Raw genomic sequence first — 19178 nt, forward strand, 5'->3', positions numbered from 1 at the left:
GCAAGGTGTCATGGTACTATGCAGTAAGTCATAACTCTGCTGGACTTGCACTGTGTTTCAGCCAGCAAATAGTCTGATTCTGATTTCCTTCATCAGATACAGTATACGGTAGTCTTGGGCTGCACCTTTGGAGATCAACATTTTATCAAATACAGCAAAATCCTCGTGTAAGTCACCACGTCATATGATCTCAAAACGGTACCAAGCCTGCGAGTCTTTGACTGATGTCCCTCTCAGTACTTGGTTACAACAGTCTTCATGTACCAATTATCTTTCGGTTTCATCAAAGCAACGTTTCTGCTCCAGTTCCGCCGAGCATTCGCTCTGCCTCACATAATATTGTTCTGCGACATTTTCCTGGGTATCATGTTCCTAGCACTCGTAGGATTGCTCATCTTCGGCGGAATCGTCATGAAAGACTTTCTGAAGCCGGGTTATGCTCCTACGCCCGGGGAAAAGGCATACCTCATATTTGGCTACGTCAATGCCGCCGTACATCTCTCGACAGATATCGTCATCTTCATACTACCGCTGGCACTTGTGGGCCAGATGCGCCTTGCTGCAATGCAAAAAGCTGGTCTAATCTCCAGTTTTGGGGTAGGCATTTTGTGAGTAATATAATTTGGATGTTCAAAGGCCGTCTTCCTGAACAAATTACAGCACCAGCGCGATCTCCGTGCTGAGAATCGCCAGCCTGCCTCTGGCGACTAGCGGCATCGATGGGTTCTACCAAGCTGTGCCGCTCGTTCTCCTAAGCATGGCCGAGCCAACGTCTGCAGTCATCTGCGCATGTGTGCCGATCATGCGGCCCTTGTTGGCATGCTCGGGAACTTCAAGGTATGGCAGTCACGGGTCGCGAAGACCCCTTTCAGGAGCAACCACCGAATCAGCCGGACAAAGACGTCAGACACCGAGTGCGCCTCCACAATCTCCCACCAGCATCATAAGCCAATCGGTGGCGCAGATGACATACAGATCGACTGTTTCGGGGAGCATAGATGGAGATTTGGAAGGATACATTTCGAGCCAACAAGCCAGGGGAAGCATCAACACATTAAACCCATTGTCCATGCACCCATCATCACCCACCAAAATAGTTCAGTTTCCATGAGAAATTGAAGTTTCTTCAGTTTTACAACAGTTGGAACTCAGTGATTTATCGCGGCGTCTAAAATCGCATGGAAACATAAGCGCGTGTGTTCATGTTCACCTTACGATAACGAGAGACAACACATTGTTGGATGAAAGTATGGGGCTTAACATGCAAAAAGCCTTCGGAATGAAAGAACCTTGAATTATCTTGTTGGTCTTCACAGGTTGGCCGTGAAAACATACGAAAATGGCATCATTCACTCAAATGCGCCAAGCAGGAAATCGTGATAGGATGCTCTTCAGACGTGGCGAGTTCAGGAAACTAGTTACCAACGTTTCGCGGCTCACCTGATGAGTCGGTGCCGCCTACTAACGACTTGAAGCAAGTTGGGAAAGCAAACATCGACCCCCAGCAGCGGCTCAGACAAGCTACGGGTGTCAAATGGGAGGCTAAGAGACAAGAACGCCTGATCACCCGGTGTCCGATGCGCTGTAAGCCTGCATCCGAGGATGGAGGCAATGCCAAGTTGCACTTTTAATACGTGTACTCCGAAGGCTGATGGCTCGGATTGTTGGCAGTGGACACAGAGTTGTCTCTCAAATCATAATCCCTTTTGATTAGCAACGGGAGATCCAGGGTTTAGAATCCATAGTGGGGAGATGTTTGCTACATTTCAATGCCAAAATCATGTTGGCTGAGTTACTTGGACTACCCAGTACGTCGGAGTCAACCACATGAACATCAATGACGGTATCCGCTGAACCACAAACATGGCCTCAAAAGATCACGTACAGCGTCCTCAATGATGCCTCTTCAGCTTAATAGGTACGCGTAGATGGGACCTTTTGGGTCTATCTTTCTAAGTATAATATTCTAGGAAGAGTTTTTCTGCTATGAGCATCCGAACCCTATCAATTTATAATTGCATGCCCAGACTCTTACAGGGGCTGCCAAAGTGGGTTGCGGAGCCTAAGGTAGAGCTCCATATAAGTTAAGCCAACCACTGACAGAACCTCCAAATGTTGAGCATTATTTCTTTTTCGAAAACTCAACCCTAACATTTCCAGTCCTTTTGTTAGTTTGGTCATTCGGAGAACGATGGATCCTGAACAAGGGAGACGAGGCCGATGTCGTAAGGGGGAGAATGACTGCCCACGGACGATACTAGGGCAGTAAGGGGGCGAGAAGATATCCAGGTGTTGCCAAGTCAACTGCAGATCACTCAGAGAAGGTGAGGAACTAAGTCAGAATGCGAATTGGTTTCGGACTGGAACCGTGCTGTCACAGTCCTTGATTCCAAGTCCCTAAACCCGAAAAGAGGGTCTTGGAAGATGGCAAAGCACTGACACTTGTCAAATGTCGCTCCTCATGTCCGGTTTCCAGGAGGGGCATACCTAGGCTGGAGCTCGAATCTCAGACAACATATTGCTTATTTCCTTCCCCGGTTTACCACAAACGGCCGGTCGGGCGGGTACGCTCGAGACTACATGGACTTCGCTTGGCAAATTGTCCACTCAAAGGTCGCGAAATATGCCCTGTGAAAAAAGAAGGACTTCTGCTGGGAGTGCACACTCTGCGAAAGCAATCAAGCTCGCTTGTCAATTTGATGTCAGCACGGAGTCTTTCCCGTAGCCTGCACCACGCCGCCCGGTGGAGTAACACAAGTTTCCAAGGGATGGTCGAGACCCCAGCATACCATTCCACAGGAATAAAACAACCCAAGTTCCCGGAAACTGAGTTTTGGTCCTGCCGTGGCTTGTGCTTCTTTACTTTTCTTGACCTGCTTTTTCCACCAGTAATTTCTTTTGTGATCGGCCTTGAAGGCTTGGATTGTCGTTGGGTGTGTCGATGGCCTCTTCCGAGTCCAGGTACATGGCCGAGCCGCCAGACGGTCAAGGACGATTCGATGCGGGCACTATAACGACCAGGGCGTTAGCATTGGGTGGAACGCTGACTTCTCTATCCATCATATTTGTCGGTCTACGAGCCTTCACGAGGCTCTCCCTAGTGAAACGAGGCCTCGGCCTCGATGACTGTGAGTATTCTCATTATTAATGATTGTAAATTTTGTTTTAACGAGCCCTTGTACAGATCTCATTAGCATCTCGCTAGCTTTGGCCATAATCTTCTACGGACTATCCGTCAAAAGTGAGAATACTTCAGCCAGTTACGATGGACGGCGTATCTAATTCCAGAAGTGTGCCAGCTCGGCGTGGGTACTCATCTTTGGCAAGTCGAGCGAGCTGACTATTCACCTTCGTTCCTGCTTGTAAGTTACAAAACTCTCTCGAGGTTGCCAGTTGAACCTTGGCAATCATCCCTTACTCGGATGCGTTCAACTGATAGAATGATCTAGCACAGCATCATTGCGATAGCCGTGTACTCATTAAGTGTGACTACCGCAAAGTTGTCACTCCTCGTTTTGTACTTGCGTCTGTCACCCGAAAGGTGGTTCAGAATTATTACAATGACCCTCATTGGCTTCGCCTCTTCGTACGCCCTGGCGTACCTTTTTCTCATCGTTCTCAGCTGCAGGCCAATCCAGGCTTCATGGGATCTCTCGGCTAGAGAGAAAGCGATATGCATCGACAAAAACACAGTCTACTTGGTGCTCAGCGCTACCAACATCATCATGGATGTCGTGTGCCTTGTTCTTCCTCTAAAGATCATCATCCCTTTGCAGATGGCAGCCCGACAAAAGCTGTCGCTGATTCTGCTATTCGCAACAGGGGGCTTGTAAGTGATGTCCCACACAAAGGTACACAATCGCATGCTGATCTCTCGGCAGCGTCTGCATCTGTGCAATCAGACGTACAATCCTGCTACCGCCGCTGTTCAAAAGTACGGACTACACTTTCGACATTGACAAGCAGTTGAACTGGGCATCCATCGAAGTCAACGCTGGAATTGTGTGCGCCTCCGTCCCGGCACTCAAGCCCTTCTTCGTGCGCTATCTGCCCATGTTTGTCACTTCGCATATCACCGCACGCGGCTCCAAGACGAAGAAGACAACACCAGATTATCAGAACTACCAACACTCGAATCCTTACTCGACCACGATCGAAGCCAATAAGAAGAGGCGCAACATCCAGTCAGAAGCTTACGAGCTGCATTCGCGTGATGATTTATCGCTATCTTCGAATGACATACCAAAGGATGGGTCAAGAGAAGATGTTGCGAAGCTTTGGTCCGGAAATGACATTCGCCAAGAAAGCAAAAGCTACCGCGAGACCATCATCGAGTCGAACCCGAAAGACCCGGATGACAGTAGCCCAACCATTGTCGACGAGATACAGCCGGTGGCGGAATATGACTCAAAAGGAGACTCATCACAGAGATTGGCGAGCATGAGCGCTATCAGGGTCACAACAGAGACGCGGGTCGAGTATGATGTGCTATGGCCCGACCATTGCAGTCCCAGGGAATGATTCATCCACGTTATTTTATCGTTTGTTGATCGTACTTTAGAAATATTCAAATTATACCTTTGCAGGTCGGACTGCAATTTGTCTCCAGGTTCCAGGTCTCTCAACTGCACGGCACAATGTCTATTTGCCCATTATGCAGCCTCGAGGTGCATAATATCTCTGAGGTCTTTCACCTCCGTACCAGGCCTCGTAGCGACAGGCTTCGACTTTCTGTTGCCATACTTCCATTCCTTCCTTAGCCCCCTTTCTTTGCCCTCCAAGGCATCTGCAATGTAGTCGCCTATGATTGGAAACATCTTGAAAGCATGGCCGGAGTCTCCAGTCGCCAGAAGTAGCGATGGATGTTTCGGGTGGTTGTCGATGAGCCAGTGAGAGTCAGGAGAGTCGGTGCACCAGCAGACTCGCGCACCTAGCAGCGGTCGACCGGAGAACTGCGGCATGACTGTATCAATAAACTTATTGATTGCTGTAGCTGCTTCATCGGGGATCCCGTCGTCGGGGTGTGCGCTCGCGTATCGAGGAATTGAGTAGTGTTCCACCTTACCCGAGGGATCAGTGTACGTGCCGATTCGGTACTGATAACCTGGGGATCCGTCACAGATCTTCATCCACTCTGAGAGCATTGTCAGTAAACAGAGTTTTGTCTCTCAGTATCGTGGAAACCTACTGGTTTCTGGATCTGGTTCGAATGTGAAGCCCAGCTCAAAATTGTCCACGACGGGAATTCCCTTCCACTGGGCAACCTCCTCATCGTTCAGCTCAATGTGAGCCAAAGACCAGCACTTTGTCCACATCTCCCGTGACAATTCAGGTAGAACCTCGGGCGATGCAGCTCCAGTACAGAGGATATACCTATCCCCACAGACAACATCGCCGGACGCAACCTTGATCCCGTCAAGCTTGCCCGAATTGTCGAGGCTCAGCCCAATCATAGTGCCATTGGACCCTGATATGAACTCAACACCCATGTCCTGTGCTGCTTTGCCCCATTTCTCTAGAGAGTTTTTGGCATGGGCCCAGCCGCCTTGGCTGTTCCAAAGGCCCTTCCAGTTCTCGATGCCGTCTGCATCACGGAGCTGCGGAGCGTGCCTGGCAATCTGCTCTTTGCCCGCCACCAGCTCGAGGCTACCAGCCTGTCCGGCCTTCTTGAGATTCTCATACGACTCTTTGAGGTGCTTCTCTGCTAGTGGGTCCCCTAGAGTTGTCACGATGCGTCCCTATGAGGTTCTGAGGAGCTGAAACAAGCGACAATGGTTTGGAAACGTTGACTGACCGTTTCATGAAAGATTCCTCCCCATTCTGGACCTCGCCAAGCATTGAGTGCCTCGAGTGCTAGTTCCGTATACAGCGGCTCATCATATTCTGTTCTGATGATTTTGTTCAAATCATACCCTGCAGAATCGAGACTTGGTATGGGATGACGATCGAGGCATCTGATATTGGTGTAGCCACGCTTGGCAAGATGATATGCGGTGCTGATTCCAAAGGTGCCACTGATAAGGTCCAATCAGTATTGCCCAGATTCGGTATAGTTGTGTTGGGACTTACGCGCCCAGAATGACAATGGTCGAGGTCTTTGAAAGAGGAGGGGTATTGACGGTCATGGCGAACGAATCATTACCATTATCCTTGTGTAAGAGAACAGAATTTGAACACACAAACTATCACCACTTCAAAGAAGGAATGTGCCTTAGAGTGCTTCCGTAAGATATGTAGTCCTCAAGTCGGTACAAACTCGCCGAGACTACATGAACTCTACGAAAGAGGATCGACTTGGTCGAAACATGGCCATCTAATTGGCTCATTGCTTTACCCCTCGTTCTGCACAGTTACTAACTAGACCATTATTGGGGCGCCAGGCCGCTAAAACGAACTTTTGAACAGGTGATCTCAGGGGTCTCTGCCGGCTTGGACCTTCCCTTCCCTCACCAAGTCCATCTTCGACGTCCTCCCCTGCCTCATCAACCTCGGAGATGTAACATCGGAACCCTGGAAATGTCAACAAGCTTTTACGACTCCGCATTACTCGTGCATTTCACTATCTCTCAACGACAACAATGGCTAGAAACGAGCCACTGATCCGGTCGCGGCAGCACAGGCCAGATAGCTTGGACCTTCCACAGTATTGTCTTCCCTGCTCCGCTGTAGGTAGTGTATCATGGGGAAACACCAGCGTAAAGCCTATCTCGACTGCGGGGTCTGGAGATCGGGTCAAGATAGACTGAGTGCAACAGAGGGGTACAGGTCTATGGAGGGTCGATACTGAGTAATTCTACCCGTAAGAGAGTTGATGCTCGGCTCGACGGCAAATGGTATATAACTATTACATGTAGAAAGTTTTTGTTCCACATCAGTAGCATCGGTCAGACCAGTTCAACGATCCACTCGTTTATATCAACACTGTCCGACCCAAGATCCGGTCACCATGTCTGGCACAGCAGACAATCACGGCGAAAAGACGGCCGTGGGCCGTCCAGGGCCGCAGTTGCATCCCGACGAGGAGGCTCGCGATGCCGACGACCTAGATAAGGCGATGACCTACGCCATTGACGAGATCGAGGAGCACTTTGACATCGAGTCCGACAACTCGCCGTACCCCGAAGTCCGCGCCAACGTGCCTAACACGGACGACCCGTCCATGCCCGTCAACACGCTCCGCATGTGGGTTCTCGGCGTCCTCTTCACCGTGATCGGCTCCGGCATCAATCAGTTCTTCTCTATGAGGTATCCGGGCGTCACCATCTCGTCTCTGGTGGCACAACTCATCGCCTACCCCGTCGGCTGCGCCGTGGCCCGTATCCTGCCAGTGAAGAAGGTGCGCGTCTTTGGCCGCTGGGACTTGGTGATCAATCCGGATCACTACTTCAACATCAAAGAGCACGCGGTCATCACCATCATGTCCAACCTGTCATTTGGACCGTCGTGGGCTACTGACATCATTCAAGCGCAGAAGGCGTCGGCGTTCTACGGGCTCGACACACCGGTCGCGTACCAATTCCTGCTAGGCCTCTCGATGCAACTATTCGGTCTTGGTATGGCTGGATTGGCGTATCGCTTCATCGTAGAACCTCCTCGCATGATCTGGCCATCGACGCTGGCCAACGCGGCGCTATTCCAGACACTTCATGGCCGGGCGAACCCTATAGCAGATGGTTGGAGGATCACAAGATATCGTTTCTTTCTTTATGTCTTTGTCGGGGGGTTCTTCTGGTATTGGCTCCCTGGGTATCTGTTTACTGGTCTGAGTACATTTGCCTTTGTATGCTGGGCTGCTCCAAGTAAGTCGGATACCTGTGTGATGGTTATCCATTTCCACTGACAAGGCGTAGAGAACGTTGTGGTCAACAATCTATTCGGCATGTCGACTGGCCTGGCCTATCTACCCATTACCTTTGACTGGTCTCAAATCGCCTACAACGGATCGCCTTTGGTCGTTCCTTTCTGGGCACAAGCTAATGTTTTTGCCGGCTGGGTCATCCTCTTTGCTCTCGTAACACCGATTCTATATTACACCAACACGTGGTATACCGCATTCCTCCCCTTCTCAGGCGCAGATACCTACGACAATACCGGCAAGATCTATAATGCTACTCGCGTGGTAGGTAAAGATGGCAACTTCATTGTGGAGGAGTATGAGAAATACAGCCCTCTCTTCATGCCCGTCACCTTCGCGCTCAGCTATGGTATATCGTTTGCGACGATGACCTGCGTGCCGACCTACATTTTCATCAACTACTACAAAGACATCATCGGCGCATTCAACCCGAGCAGGAAGAAGGATATCCACACCCGCCTGATCGAGAGATACCCAGACACACCATGGTGGTGGTACGGCATCATGACTGCCGTCGTGCTGGCGTTGACAATCATCGTGCAAGAGGTCTACAAAACCCAAATGCCTGTCTGGGGCGTTTTCATTGCCTTTGGGTTAGCTCTGATCTACCTGATCCCGACCGGTAGCGTCTACGCCGTCGCAAACCTCAACAGCAACGTCCTCACGGTCCTGGGCGAAATTATTTCGGGATACGCCATTCCGGGAAAGCCCATCGTCATGCTCATTTTCAAGTTCTACGCCTACACGGGGCTCAGCCAGGCCATGATCTTCTCCTCGGACATGAAACTCGGCCTGTACATGAAGATTCCCCGGAGGACGCTGTTTGTAGCCCAGTTGGCGGCTTGCATCACAGGCTCTCTCACACAGAATGCCGTTCTCCTGTGGATGCTGAACCACGTCAAGGACATTTGCCACGAAAGCCAGCTCAATGGCTACACCTGCCCGCAAGGGCGGGTCAACTTCTCTTCGAGCATCGTTTGGGGTGCCATCGGCCCAGCGCGGCTATACAGCGTGGGGAAGATCTACTCTGGTCTACTTCATCTCTTCTGGATTGGGGCACTGTTGCCTGTGGTGACATTCTTTCTCAAGAGGAGGTTCCCAGAGAATAAGTTCCTGAGATACCTTCACTGGCCTCTCTTCTTTGCAGGAACGGGCAACGTTCCTCCCGCCACAGGGATCAACTACACCTCGGCTTTTGTCGTCTCCTTCATCTTTAACAAGTGGCTTAAAGGCAAATTCCCCCAGTGGTGGGCAAAGGTGTGTTCAAATGCAACGACTTGCTTCCCGAACTTAGGTATTTAGTTATCATACTGACTCGGTAACGACAGTACAACTATGTCCTATCTGCCGCTCTCGACTCTGGCCTAGCCATATCCGCCATAGTCATCTTCTTTGCTCTCGTTTTCCCCGGTGTCCAGCTTAGCTGGTGGGGTAATAATATTCAGCGTTCGACCATCGACGGCCAAGGCGTTCCCTTGAAGGCTGTACCGTTGAATGGCACTTTTGGCCCGGCAACCTGGTCTTAGCCAGGTAATTTTTCTGATACCCGTCATCCGTCCGAATGATTCCCTGTACTTTTCTGGCACTGATAAGCCATGATTCCCAATAGAAAGACCCAATCAGGTACAAAAAATACCACCAATTAACGCATTGCGCCAAATCCACACGCTCGCATGTCGCCGTTACTCGTAAGCATAATACATCACAGGAACTGGGATCTACATCCACACAAATCACCGTTAGGAATGCCCTTTAGGTTCGACAGCAATACCGCCAGAGCTGCCCTACTCAAGCCAGACTAATATTGTGGCAGAAAGGCGCCACGAATCGAGCCCAGTCGTTGAAAGCCTTGGGACTGGGGGATAGCTGCCGATCCGACGATAAGAACGATGCCGCCTCGCGTTGTTTCCAGACCTTTTCAATAACGGAACGGGTCCGAGTGACATTGGAGAGCGAATCTGCCAACTTGTCGAGGACATAGAGGACAAAAGGACGCGCGTAGCGAGGGGATGTCTTATCCTCGACATCTCCCTCGGCCCATTCAAGCTCCTCTGTGGGATCGAGTTGACAGGCTGCCATAAAGAGCGGCCATGTGAGCCCAGCTTTGACATCCGCCTCGAGCAACATCGCGACGAGACGCAAGATCTTCTTCACGTTGTGCCGAATTACAGGCGTCGCGGGAGTAGAGTCGTTGAGAGCAGAGTGAAGGTAGAGCTCTACCGTCAATCGCTTCAACTCGACAGTATTCCTGATGATTTCGTCCTCGCTATCACTCTTCAGGTGCGGCTGTTGCAGCAGACAAGTCAACCTTATCCGCTGGCGCTCGAGATCCTGCCAGCAGTCCTCCGCCGTCGAAGATGACATGCGATGGTACTTGAAGCTGAGCTCCGTAATCTCGCCAATGATACTGACAAGCTGCGGCGAGCAGCCCATCCAGAGATCAAGCCCCTCGTCCTCCTGCGCGGACCAAAAGTCGTTACCGAAAATGGGCTCCTCGCCGCACGCGGTTCGTCCCATGACGTCGTAAAAGGCAAAATACCGCTCGGTGAACTTGATGATTCGTTCCCAGGGACTCTGCTGCCGCGCTGCCATCTTGGCAGCGTCCGAAGTCATGCCTTGGCGTCTGAACCTGATGAGGTCTCGGGCCCCGCGCAGATGCGTGACCCAGCGCTTGTCGCACTCTGCGATGATCTCGAGCTGGCAGAGCAGCATCATCAAGACGAGGATCTCCGAGTTGGCTGCGATGTCGATGGACGACTTGTTTCCGAGCGTCAGGCGCAGCGATCGGATAACTTTGGCCGAGTAGCTTAGAGCCACCGGCTGATATGTGCAGTCTGATCTTGCTCTGTGCGATGCGGCGAGGCCCAGTAGTGCGTGCATGAGGGCCGGCGAGGCGGATGAGACGGCAAATGGGAAGATGAGTGCGGAAAAGGGAGATTCGCCTGGAGCGCATGGGACTGTCATGGGACAGATCCGATTCAGGTAATAAGATAATAAATGTGATTCGGCCTGGCTGTCAAGTTGAACGTATTTCACCGGCCGATTGATACAGCCCAGATTCTTTCTCAGTGTAAGAGCTGCCGATTTGCGACCATCTGTGGAGCTGTCATCACTGGACGACGACGAAGACTCTTCCCTTTCAAAGTCGGTGATGAAGGAGTTCAGGAAACCAAAAGAGTGAACGTGGGTAGGGAGACACCAGTAATTGTCCAGGGTAGAAGGCGGCGTCGCGGATTTCTTCTTGTTATTGCCGCCAGTCCCAGATTTCGACCACACACCGGCCCTCCCAAAGGCGCGTCCGACATAGTCTGTCTCCCATTTCAGGACCTGGGCGTAGACGCAGTCGGCGTAGCCACGGGAAGTACATGGCCCACAGTGAGGTTTCGCCTCGTCGCACCGGATCTTGTGCAGTCGGCAGCGGTGACAGCCGCGGTGGCTCCGTCTAGATACCTGCTTGGAGGGGTCTCGTCTGCGCGGCATTTTTGCCAGAGACTGTGGGCGGGCTATGGAGATGTCTCGACAGGTCTAATATGAGCCAACAAAGGACACAGTCAGGGGCCGGTGCTAACAGTATTGAATAGTGGATTTGAAGATGGGGCGTGACATGGAACTACAAGAGAGGATTCCGGGGAACGGATGGGGAGGCCGGGGATGTGAGGGGGCCCGATTGTCGAGTGATGGAGCAAATCGTCGGCTGACTAAACCCCGTCCTTGGAGCCTGACTCCGACTTTTTGATCATCGCCAACATTTAGGTCTTTTAGATAGAGTTCGCCGGGATGGCTGGTTCGCTAATTGAAGGTTTGGGTCGGGGGGAAACACCCCGATCCCCAAGTATTGGATGCTCATTCTGGGAACTGCCAATCTTGAGTTGACTTGATGTTTGACTACTCACCTCAGACAAAAGCCAAAAGATTAGAGTTGGGCCGTTACCCTACCTTGTTTTCAAGAATTACGCAACTCAATGCGGAATGGCACTACGGTAAATTGCTACTAGCTCTCTGACTCGTCGTAAGAGATACGCGTCCTCGGACTATGAGAGTTGGTGCAAGATACTGGAGATCAGAGTGGGCCAAAAGGCGTTGATGATGTATGAAAGATAACAAACAGAGAAAAGTGCACAGTAAACGTCGAGTATACCAAACGTGTTAAGGGAATGACCAATTGGCCAATTTCTCTTCTCTACGCCGTTGTGACGTTGGCAGCGTCGTCCGATATGAACCATTCTGCGGGGTGATGCCGGCTCCTGTGGGCAGTACTGTGTTTGGAGCAATTCGCGACAAAGCTTCTCAAAGCGGGATGACATCGGACAACTGAAAATAGGACGGCCTAGGCCGTTTATAAAGAAGCTGCCGTCACTCTCTGATATCGAATGATAGCAAGCCTCTCCACGTAGGGCGGCTTGGGCGAGTCAGTGACTTCCGAAGCTCTTTTCTGTGGCTCGATTCGTACAAGGAGGGGTTGTGATGAGTTCCTGAGGGGCCATCGCGGGGTCGGCCCTGACTCAGGGCTCCGCGCGCGCGCTTCAAGAGCAAGAAGCACACCACGACCTTCCACAATCACAGCTGGTCGGTTAGCTCAGTTGGTTAGAGCGTGGTACTAATATTTCACCTGAAATGTTGTGTAATGCCAAGGCCGGGAGTTCAAGCCTCCCACTGATCATTGCTTTTGCAATTTTGACCTAGCTTTGCTGTTGCCTCTCCAAACTTCGCGAAAAAGTTCTTTTTTTCTTGGTTTGGTGAAATTTCGTGCGTTGAAGTGCACTTGGCTGGCGCGGGCTTTTTCTTACGGTCAGACGCATATGATGCTTATGTGGATTGATTGATGCGCTTTCCAATATGCCTAAACCGGAATGCGATAACGATAAGCGTCATGCTGCATGTCACCCCGGACAGCTTCAATTAAGGTAGAAGTCAGTGTCCCTCTCACTAGAAGCTTTCCCAAGCTTCAAATACGCCAAATCTCAATCAACACATATCTATCCTGTCACACATACATCTCCCTCGATCTCGCCCAATCCCCCCACGACACAAAACAATGCCGTCAAGATGACGGCGCCGCGCCCCTGGACACCTCCACTCCTCCTCCGCATCCGCTTCACAACCTCCCTCCCAGATCTGGACCTCGACATCCCCTCCCCCTCCCAAACAACAGTCGCCGCGCTCAAGCACCTCATCCGCGGCCGCCTCGCCCAGCCCGACTCCCAGCGCCGCCTCCGCTTCATCCACCAAGGCAAGATCCTCCCCGACGCCTCGGCCCTCAGCTCCGTCCTGCGGCCACTGCCCCCTCCTCCTCCTTCATCCTCGAACTCGACATCGACGCCATCCACACCCGGCGCAAGCAGCGGCTTCGATGATCCCAAGGGGAAAGGCAAGGCCAAGGCCAACGAGACGGCGCTGCCGCAGAGGGTCTACGTGAACTGCAGCATCGGCGACAGTCTCACCGACGAAGAACTCGCCGCCGAAGCCGAGGCAGCTCTGCGCGCGCCATCGGAGCGGGGTGCGACGACGCCTTCCGGGCCGGGAGACGGGCAGCAGGGTGGTCACGGTCAAGATGGTGGCGCATACGGTTCCCATGGTCACCAGCAGCAGCAGCGCCCGACGCCAAGAGGCTTCGACAGGCTTCTCAACGCAGGCTTCACGGCGGCCGAAGTAAACCAGCTGCGCCTCCAGTTCCGCGACATACGCGCGACACAATATACACCCGATACCATGCCCAGCCCGGACACGATGCGCTCGCTCGAGGACACTTGGATAGATACCAATGCCGGCGGCGCGTTACCCGGCAGCGGGACAGGCGCAGGAGGGGATGGAGCCGACGGGGGAGCGGGTGGAGGCGGCGGCGATGATGCGTTTGGGGTCATGAGTGGTATACTCGACGTCCTCATCGAGGGCCTGATTGTGGGTTTCTTCTGGCCGCTAGGGTGCTTGGGTTGGCTCTCGCGGGAGGAGAATATGCTCTCTGGCCGGTGGCATGACTTTATCGGGTTCGGCGTGACTTTGAGTATCATTATTGGCGTCATCAGGGCCTTCTCGGGCGATCGATAGGGCGAGGCCGTTGTTGGCTTTCAAGTCCTTGTGGACTTATCCTGGGGAGGGGAAATGTTTCCGGGCGATTGGCATGATTACGTTACATTAGGCGTGATATGGTGTTCTATTATTTCGTTCCAGCACGATGGCTTTCTCGGGCGATTAGTAGAGCAGTTGCGCTTTTTTCTGCTCTTGAATTTTGGCGTTAGGATAACGATGATGCTTATCGATTATACATCAGGTAGGCAATGGTGTCTTTCTTGCAATTATACCAAGCATCAGGCAGGGATGGTTGGGGAAGCGTAGCATGAATCACATACATAGAGACAGCGAACAAAAGGGGGCCATTATCTGCTTCATTGGTGGCCATGGAGAGAGCGACTTTTTGAGGGCCGTAACTCCGAATCCGCACACACAAAGATTCTACATGCATGGTATAAAACCTCGAATAACCATCAAACGCCATGATGTCCCCTGGGGCTACCTAACAAAAGCAAAAAGTACAACGGGCTATAAGAGAGGGAGCAAAAGGGCTATCCGGTGATTGCTAGCAAAACAATATTGTTGCCAGCATCCGGAGACAAACCTTTTTAGAGTTTTACAGGTACAAACTCTGGGCCGCGACGATGTCACGGCGGATCTTGGCGAGACTGTCCTCGAACTTTTGGGTAAGCTCATCGCTGCCCATGACCTTGGCGCCCTGGCCCATCTGGCGCAGTAGCTCTTCCAGGCGGCGGAAGAGGCGGATAAGTGAGCCCTCATAGGCGTTGGTCATTTTGCTGTAACGTGTCAGCAACGAGATATGGAACGAAGGATTGGAGGTAACGTACCAGATATCTGCAAACGGCTTGCCTTGTGCCCATGAGTAGACAGTCTCCATCAATTGCCACTTGAAGCCAGCCAGGTACTCCTCCTCGTTGAGCTCAAGCTTGCTCTCCCGGCTGACCTTGGCGACCTGCTTAGCCTTGGCCTGAACCTCCCTGTAGGGCTTGGCCAATTCCTCACGCAGGGCTGCTGTCTCAAGCTTCTCATCCAGGACGAAACAGCTGAGTGTAGCAGCAATGAGCTCGGGGGAGAGCTCGTTGAAGAAGCGATCAAACAGAAGCTCGGCAAGGACAAGCTCGTGACCTTCGGTGGATGAGATCTCGCAGGCGACACGAGCCTTAAGCTCGACAACCTCAGACTCGTTAAGGAACCCAAGACGGCGCAGGACACGCTTGCGCGCCTTGAGCTCATCCATCTGCGCAATGCTGTGGAGTCTTGCAATGTCCTTTTTCTTGGACTTGATCTGCTCGCCGAGTTTCTCCTTGGAGCGATACTGAAGGTAGAGCTCTGGAAGCAGCGGTGATCCGTGAAGGGGGTTGGTGAGGAGGCGCGCCTCCAACATCTCAATCTTCCTCATCAGGGCTTTGAAAGACTCGTCGTTGATGCCCATGTTCTCAACGGGGTCCAAAATGGGCAATCCGTCGGGGAAGCGTCTGTGAACCTCCCGAAGAGAGTTGCCGACCTCGTTAAGCGCGGATTGAGATTTGCAATCCTTGGGCATGAAGACTCTGATCTGGCTGATGGACTTGACGCAAGTCAGCAGACAAGGGATAATCTCGAAACGAGCTCCATTGTCTGGCTGCTCGGGGTTCGGGTAGGGAACCAGGCCCTTTGGCAGATCAGAGGTCAAATGCCTGGAGCCTTCGGCAACAGGTGCGCTCTTCTGGTCTACAACCATCATGACGTCGATGAGGCAGGACTCCTGAGGAGGGTACTCGGGCTCACCCTGTTTGCGGTTGCGGTCGCGGCGGATCAGGTTCGCCACGACACCCCAGCCGAAATCGGTTCCGCCAATGGTGTTGTTGGTCTTCTTGGGGTCGTGAATGCGAACAAGACGGCCGGGCTGCATGAAGTCGGTGCAGTGCTCAGGGTGCTGAATGACAGCGCGCATATCGCTTGTGTACTGCTCCAGCTGGTTGCGGAGGTTGTAGTAGTCCTTGACCGTAGCCTCATCAGCGATGGACATGCTGTCCCTCTCTTGCTGGAGAGCGACCAAGTCACGTTCCAAAGCTGGGACACTAGCACCTGTCTGGAACTGATGGAAGCAACGCTCAAGCATGAACTCGGGGGAAATAGCCTCGATTCTCAAGAGGTTGAGGATCATGTTGTAGCCGAGGTAGAAGGCGGAATTAAGACGATCCTGCTCACCCACGACCATGCCGCGGGCAGTATCAGGCTCCATCTTGTCGTCAATCATCATAATGACAATACCACGCGTATCCAGACCTCTACGACCGGCGCGACCAGACATCTGAATGTACTCGGACGGGGTAAGAGGTCTCCGTTGAACTCCATCCCACTTGTTAGTCTGGGTGAAGACGACAGTCTTGGCAGGCATGTTGAGACCAATGGAGAAGGTTTCGGTTGCGACAAGCACCTTGATCAAAGACTCTTGGAACAGAATCTCGATGGTCTCCTTCAGAATGGGGAGAAGACCAGAGTGATGCACACCGATACCCTTTTGCAACAGGGGGAGCAGGTTCTGGATCTGGGGAAGCTCTCGGTCAGCCTCAGATAAGCTCTGGATGGCGTTGTTGAACACGGTCTTGACCATGGCCTGCTCTGAGTCGTTGTTGAACTGGAAATGAGAGATCTGCAGAGCCAGGTTCTCGACCTCCTTTTTGCTGAAGTTGAAGACAATGACGGGGTGGAAGCTCTTCTGCATAATCATGCGAATAATCTTGGAGATATCAGACTTCATGTCGGACGCCTGTCCACCCTTTTGCGTCTGCTTTTTGGCTCCCTTGCCCTTCCAGCTTGCGTTCGCGTTGTTGGGGTCTTGACCCTTGCCCGCCTCGATGAGGGACATGGTCTTCTGGAAGTTGCCTTCTCTGAATACGCCCTTCTCGTCGACAACCAGGAAGATACCGTTACCGCCGGCAGGAAAGAAATAGTTTTGGAGTGGCGTGGGACGGAAATCGGTGTAGACGACGTGACACGCCTGGTGATGGATCTTGGCAATCCATTCCGCAAACTGGAAAGCGTTGGGGATGGTGGCGGACAGGAAGACGTAGCGGACCTTATCGGGAAGAAGAATGATGGTCTCTTCCCAAACGACACCTCTGGTCTTGTCTCTCATGTAGTGGATTTCGTCAAAGACGACCCAGGCAACCTCGCGCATGATCTCGGAACCACGGTACAACATGGAGCGCAAAATCTCGGTCGTCATGACCAAACAACTGGCAGTGGGATTGATCGTGACATCACCAGTCATCAGACCGACATCGCCAAACAGTGCTTCAAAATCTCGGTATTTCTGGTTGCTGAGGGCCTTGATGGGACTCGTGTAAATGACTCTCTGGTTGCGCTTCAGACATTGTGCAATCGCGTATTCGGCGACGACAGTCTTTCCGGCAGAAGTGTGGGCAGAGACCAACACACTCTCCTCCCTCTCGATTGAAGCAACAGACAGCGCCTGAAAGGGATCTAACTTAAAGCTGTACTGGCGTGCTGGCTCCGCAGGGGGCTTATGCTCGGAGAGGGGAATGTATTCGTAGTCCAGGTCAGGCGGCAGGGCGACTTGGTGCTGGATGTTGTGGGACAGGACGAGCGATTCGTCCTGAGCTGGCGTGAAAACTGCGGCGCCAGCAACCTCTCGTGATTGAGCAGTCTGGAAGGTGTCGGTCAGGACAGGCTGGGCCTCGTCTTCCTTCTTCCTCCGTTTGTCCTTATGCGGCTCCTGCGGTTCGTCCGAAGAAGCGGCAGCGTCTTCGGCTTCGTCAGCGTCCTGGCCGTCCTTGGAAGTCTCGTCGGCGTCGGGCATGTCGTCGTCCTCTGGCTTTTCGGCGACGCCATTCTTTATTCCACCATCGGCCTTTCGCTTCTTGCTCTTCTTGTCCTTTTTGCGCGACTTCTGAGGAGGCTCGGCGACATCAGTCTCAGGCTCGGGCTCGCTGTGTGACTCGTTTTGCGCGTCAGGTTGAGCGTCGAAAACATCGAAAAGCTCGTCCATGGTGGGCGGTTGCTTGTTGACAAGCGGGAACAGCAAAGTTGGGGTCGGCGCCTAGTTGGTCTTATGTATGGCGTCAGGGACTCAAGGTTTGTTGGTGGTCCAATGGCAAGCAAAGAAAGTCAAACCCTTTGCAAGCCGTCGAAATGCAAAGACGCGAGACGCTGGGAGTGCAGCAATGCGTCTGTCGCTTTTTTGGACGGTGTTGACAAGAGGCAACTCCTCAATTTTGTCTGGTCCCGGCAATGTGCGTTCGGTCGCAACTCGCAGGTGCTCGGGCGAAAAAGTTGGCGGGTCGGCCAAGGCAAGCAACATGAAAGAGGCAGAAAAAAAATTCCAAAATACATGCATGACGGGGGTTGAGATTCGTCTAGACACGGAAGGCGGTGTCCGGCCATCGTAGCTTCGAAATCCCAGTCGCGGGACTGGACCGTTCGCTGCTACCTAAGGCTTGAGATCAGTCACGTGTGATTACATAACCGGGAACAGACTTGGAGATCTTTGGAGCTTAGCCGGCTGCACAGTCTCAGACCACTCTTTTGGATGACTTCAACACCACAATCGCACCTCTCCTTACCCCCATTGCGCTTCGCGATCGCCTCATAACACACCGCCAAAGTAACTACGACCTCCCGAATGCCTCCAAAAGTCCAATTGATGCTGACCAGTCCCCCGTAGATGTTCGCCCGTGCCGCCGCCCGCGCGGTCCCCAAGACCCCTTCCACGGTCGCCCGCCGCGGCTTCCAGACCACCCGCGCCCAGATGTCCTCGCCCTACCACTACCCCGAGGGCCCCTACACCAACATTCCCTTCAACCCCAAGAGCAAGTTCTTCGGCCTTGGCTTCTGGACCTACTCCTTTGTCGGCTTCTTCGCCCCCTTCGGCATTGCTGGTGCGTGCTTTTTACCGTGGCTCCGAATCCCGCCGATATCGAGTACTGACGAGATATACAGTTTGGCAAACCAAGAAGCCCAAGGTTTAAGGGCCCTCTTTGCACAATTTTTCTTGAGTCGATCGCCATTGTAGAGCATGGATTGGGTTGAGACGGAGGACGACTTTGTACACAAGCCGAAATAGAGACTTTTCGTCCTCAATGGATCAGCAAGGAAACCGAAATCACGATCTGTCCTTGGCGTCTTTCTTTGTGATGTGTGTGGATCGCAGACCATGGAGCCACGCCAGATTCCAGAGTGTATCCGCACTGGGATAAGCATCAGAGGTGAATGGAGATGGAAATCGCAGTTCCCTCCTCAAGTGGCAGCTGGTTGCACTTTGTAGCCAATCGGAAGGTGTTGAAGACCT

General features: G+C 52.6%; 7 protein-coding genes and 1 non-coding gene across 8 annotated transcripts; 5 read left to right on the forward strand and 3 right to left on the reverse strand.

Annotated features, from left to right (window-relative positions):
- Positions 1–3725: 3725 nt before the first annotated feature.
- Positions 3726–4521, forward strand: N0V96_001312 (uncharacterized protein; the record flags this gene model as incomplete). The annotated part of the gene is made up of 2 exons (XM_065756204.1): positions 3726–3734; positions 3967–4521. The coding sequence occupies 2 exons, from the start codon at positions 3726–3728 to the stop codon at positions 4519–4521; spliced, it is 564 nt and encodes a 187-aa protein (XP_065615444.1).
- Positions 4522–4652: 131 nt separating this feature from the next.
- Positions 4653–6125, reverse strand: N0V96_001313 (uncharacterized protein; the record flags this gene model as incomplete). Its single annotated transcript, XM_065756205.1, has 4 exons — positions 4653–5134; positions 5189–5738; positions 5795–6014; positions 6070–6125. 4 exons carry the CDS (start codon positions 6123–6125, stop codon positions 4653–4655), a joined length of 1308 nt encoding a protein of 435 aa, XP_065615445.1.
- Positions 6126–6946: 821 nt separating this feature from the next.
- On the forward strand, positions 6947–9381 carry N0V96_001314 (uncharacterized protein; the record flags this gene model as incomplete). Its single annotated transcript, XM_065756206.1, has 3 exons — positions 6947–7799; positions 7851–9112; positions 9184–9381. The coding sequence occupies 3 exons, from the start codon at positions 6947–6949 to the stop codon at positions 9379–9381; spliced, it is 2313 nt and encodes a 770-aa protein (XP_065615446.1).
- Positions 9382–9643: 262 nt separating this feature from the next.
- Positions 9644–10819, reverse strand: N0V96_001315 (uncharacterized protein; the record flags this gene model as incomplete). Its single annotated transcript, XM_053192043.2, has 1 exon — positions 9644–10819. One exon carries the CDS (start codon positions 10817–10819, stop codon positions 9644–9646), a length of 1176 nt encoding a protein of 391 aa, XP_053050651.2.
- A 1601-nt stretch (positions 10820–12420) lies between these two features.
- N0V96_001316 lies at positions 12421–12515 on the forward strand. The gene has a single exon. It is a non-coding gene; the product is annotated as a tRNA-Ile (tRNA).
- A 386-nt stretch (positions 12516–12901) lies between these two features.
- Positions 12902–13900, forward strand: N0V96_001317 (uncharacterized protein; the record flags this gene model as incomplete). The annotated part of the gene is made up of 1 exon (XM_053192042.1): positions 12902–13900. The coding sequence occupies one exon, from the start codon at positions 12902–12904 to the stop codon at positions 13898–13900; it is 999 nt and encodes a 332-aa protein (XP_053050650.1).
- Positions 13901–14480: 580 nt separating this feature from the next.
- On the reverse strand, positions 14481–17879 carry MTR4 (ATP-dependent RNA helicase mtr4; the record flags this gene model as incomplete). The annotated part of the gene is made up of 2 exons (XM_053192041.1): positions 14481–14661; positions 14713–17879. 2 exons carry the CDS (start codon positions 17877–17879, stop codon positions 14481–14483), a joined length of 3348 nt encoding a protein of 1115 aa, XP_053050649.1.
- A 675-nt stretch (positions 17880–18554) lies between these two features.
- Positions 18555–18858, forward strand: COX15_1 (Cytochrome c oxidase assembly protein cox15; the record flags this gene model as incomplete). The annotated part of the gene is made up of 2 exons (XM_053192040.1): positions 18555–18768; positions 18830–18858. 2 exons carry the CDS (start codon positions 18555–18557, stop codon positions 18856–18858), a joined length of 243 nt encoding a protein of 80 aa, XP_053050648.1.
- Between the last annotated feature and the right edge of the window lie 320 nt (positions 18859–19178).

Source organism: Colletotrichum fioriniae, assembly GCF_027942845.1.
Source record: "Colletotrichum fioriniae strain IMI 355084 chromosome Unknown scaffold_1, whole genome shotgun sequence".
NCBI lineage: Eukaryota > Fungi > Ascomycota > Sordariomycetes > Glomerellales > Glomerellaceae > Colletotrichum > Colletotrichum fioriniae.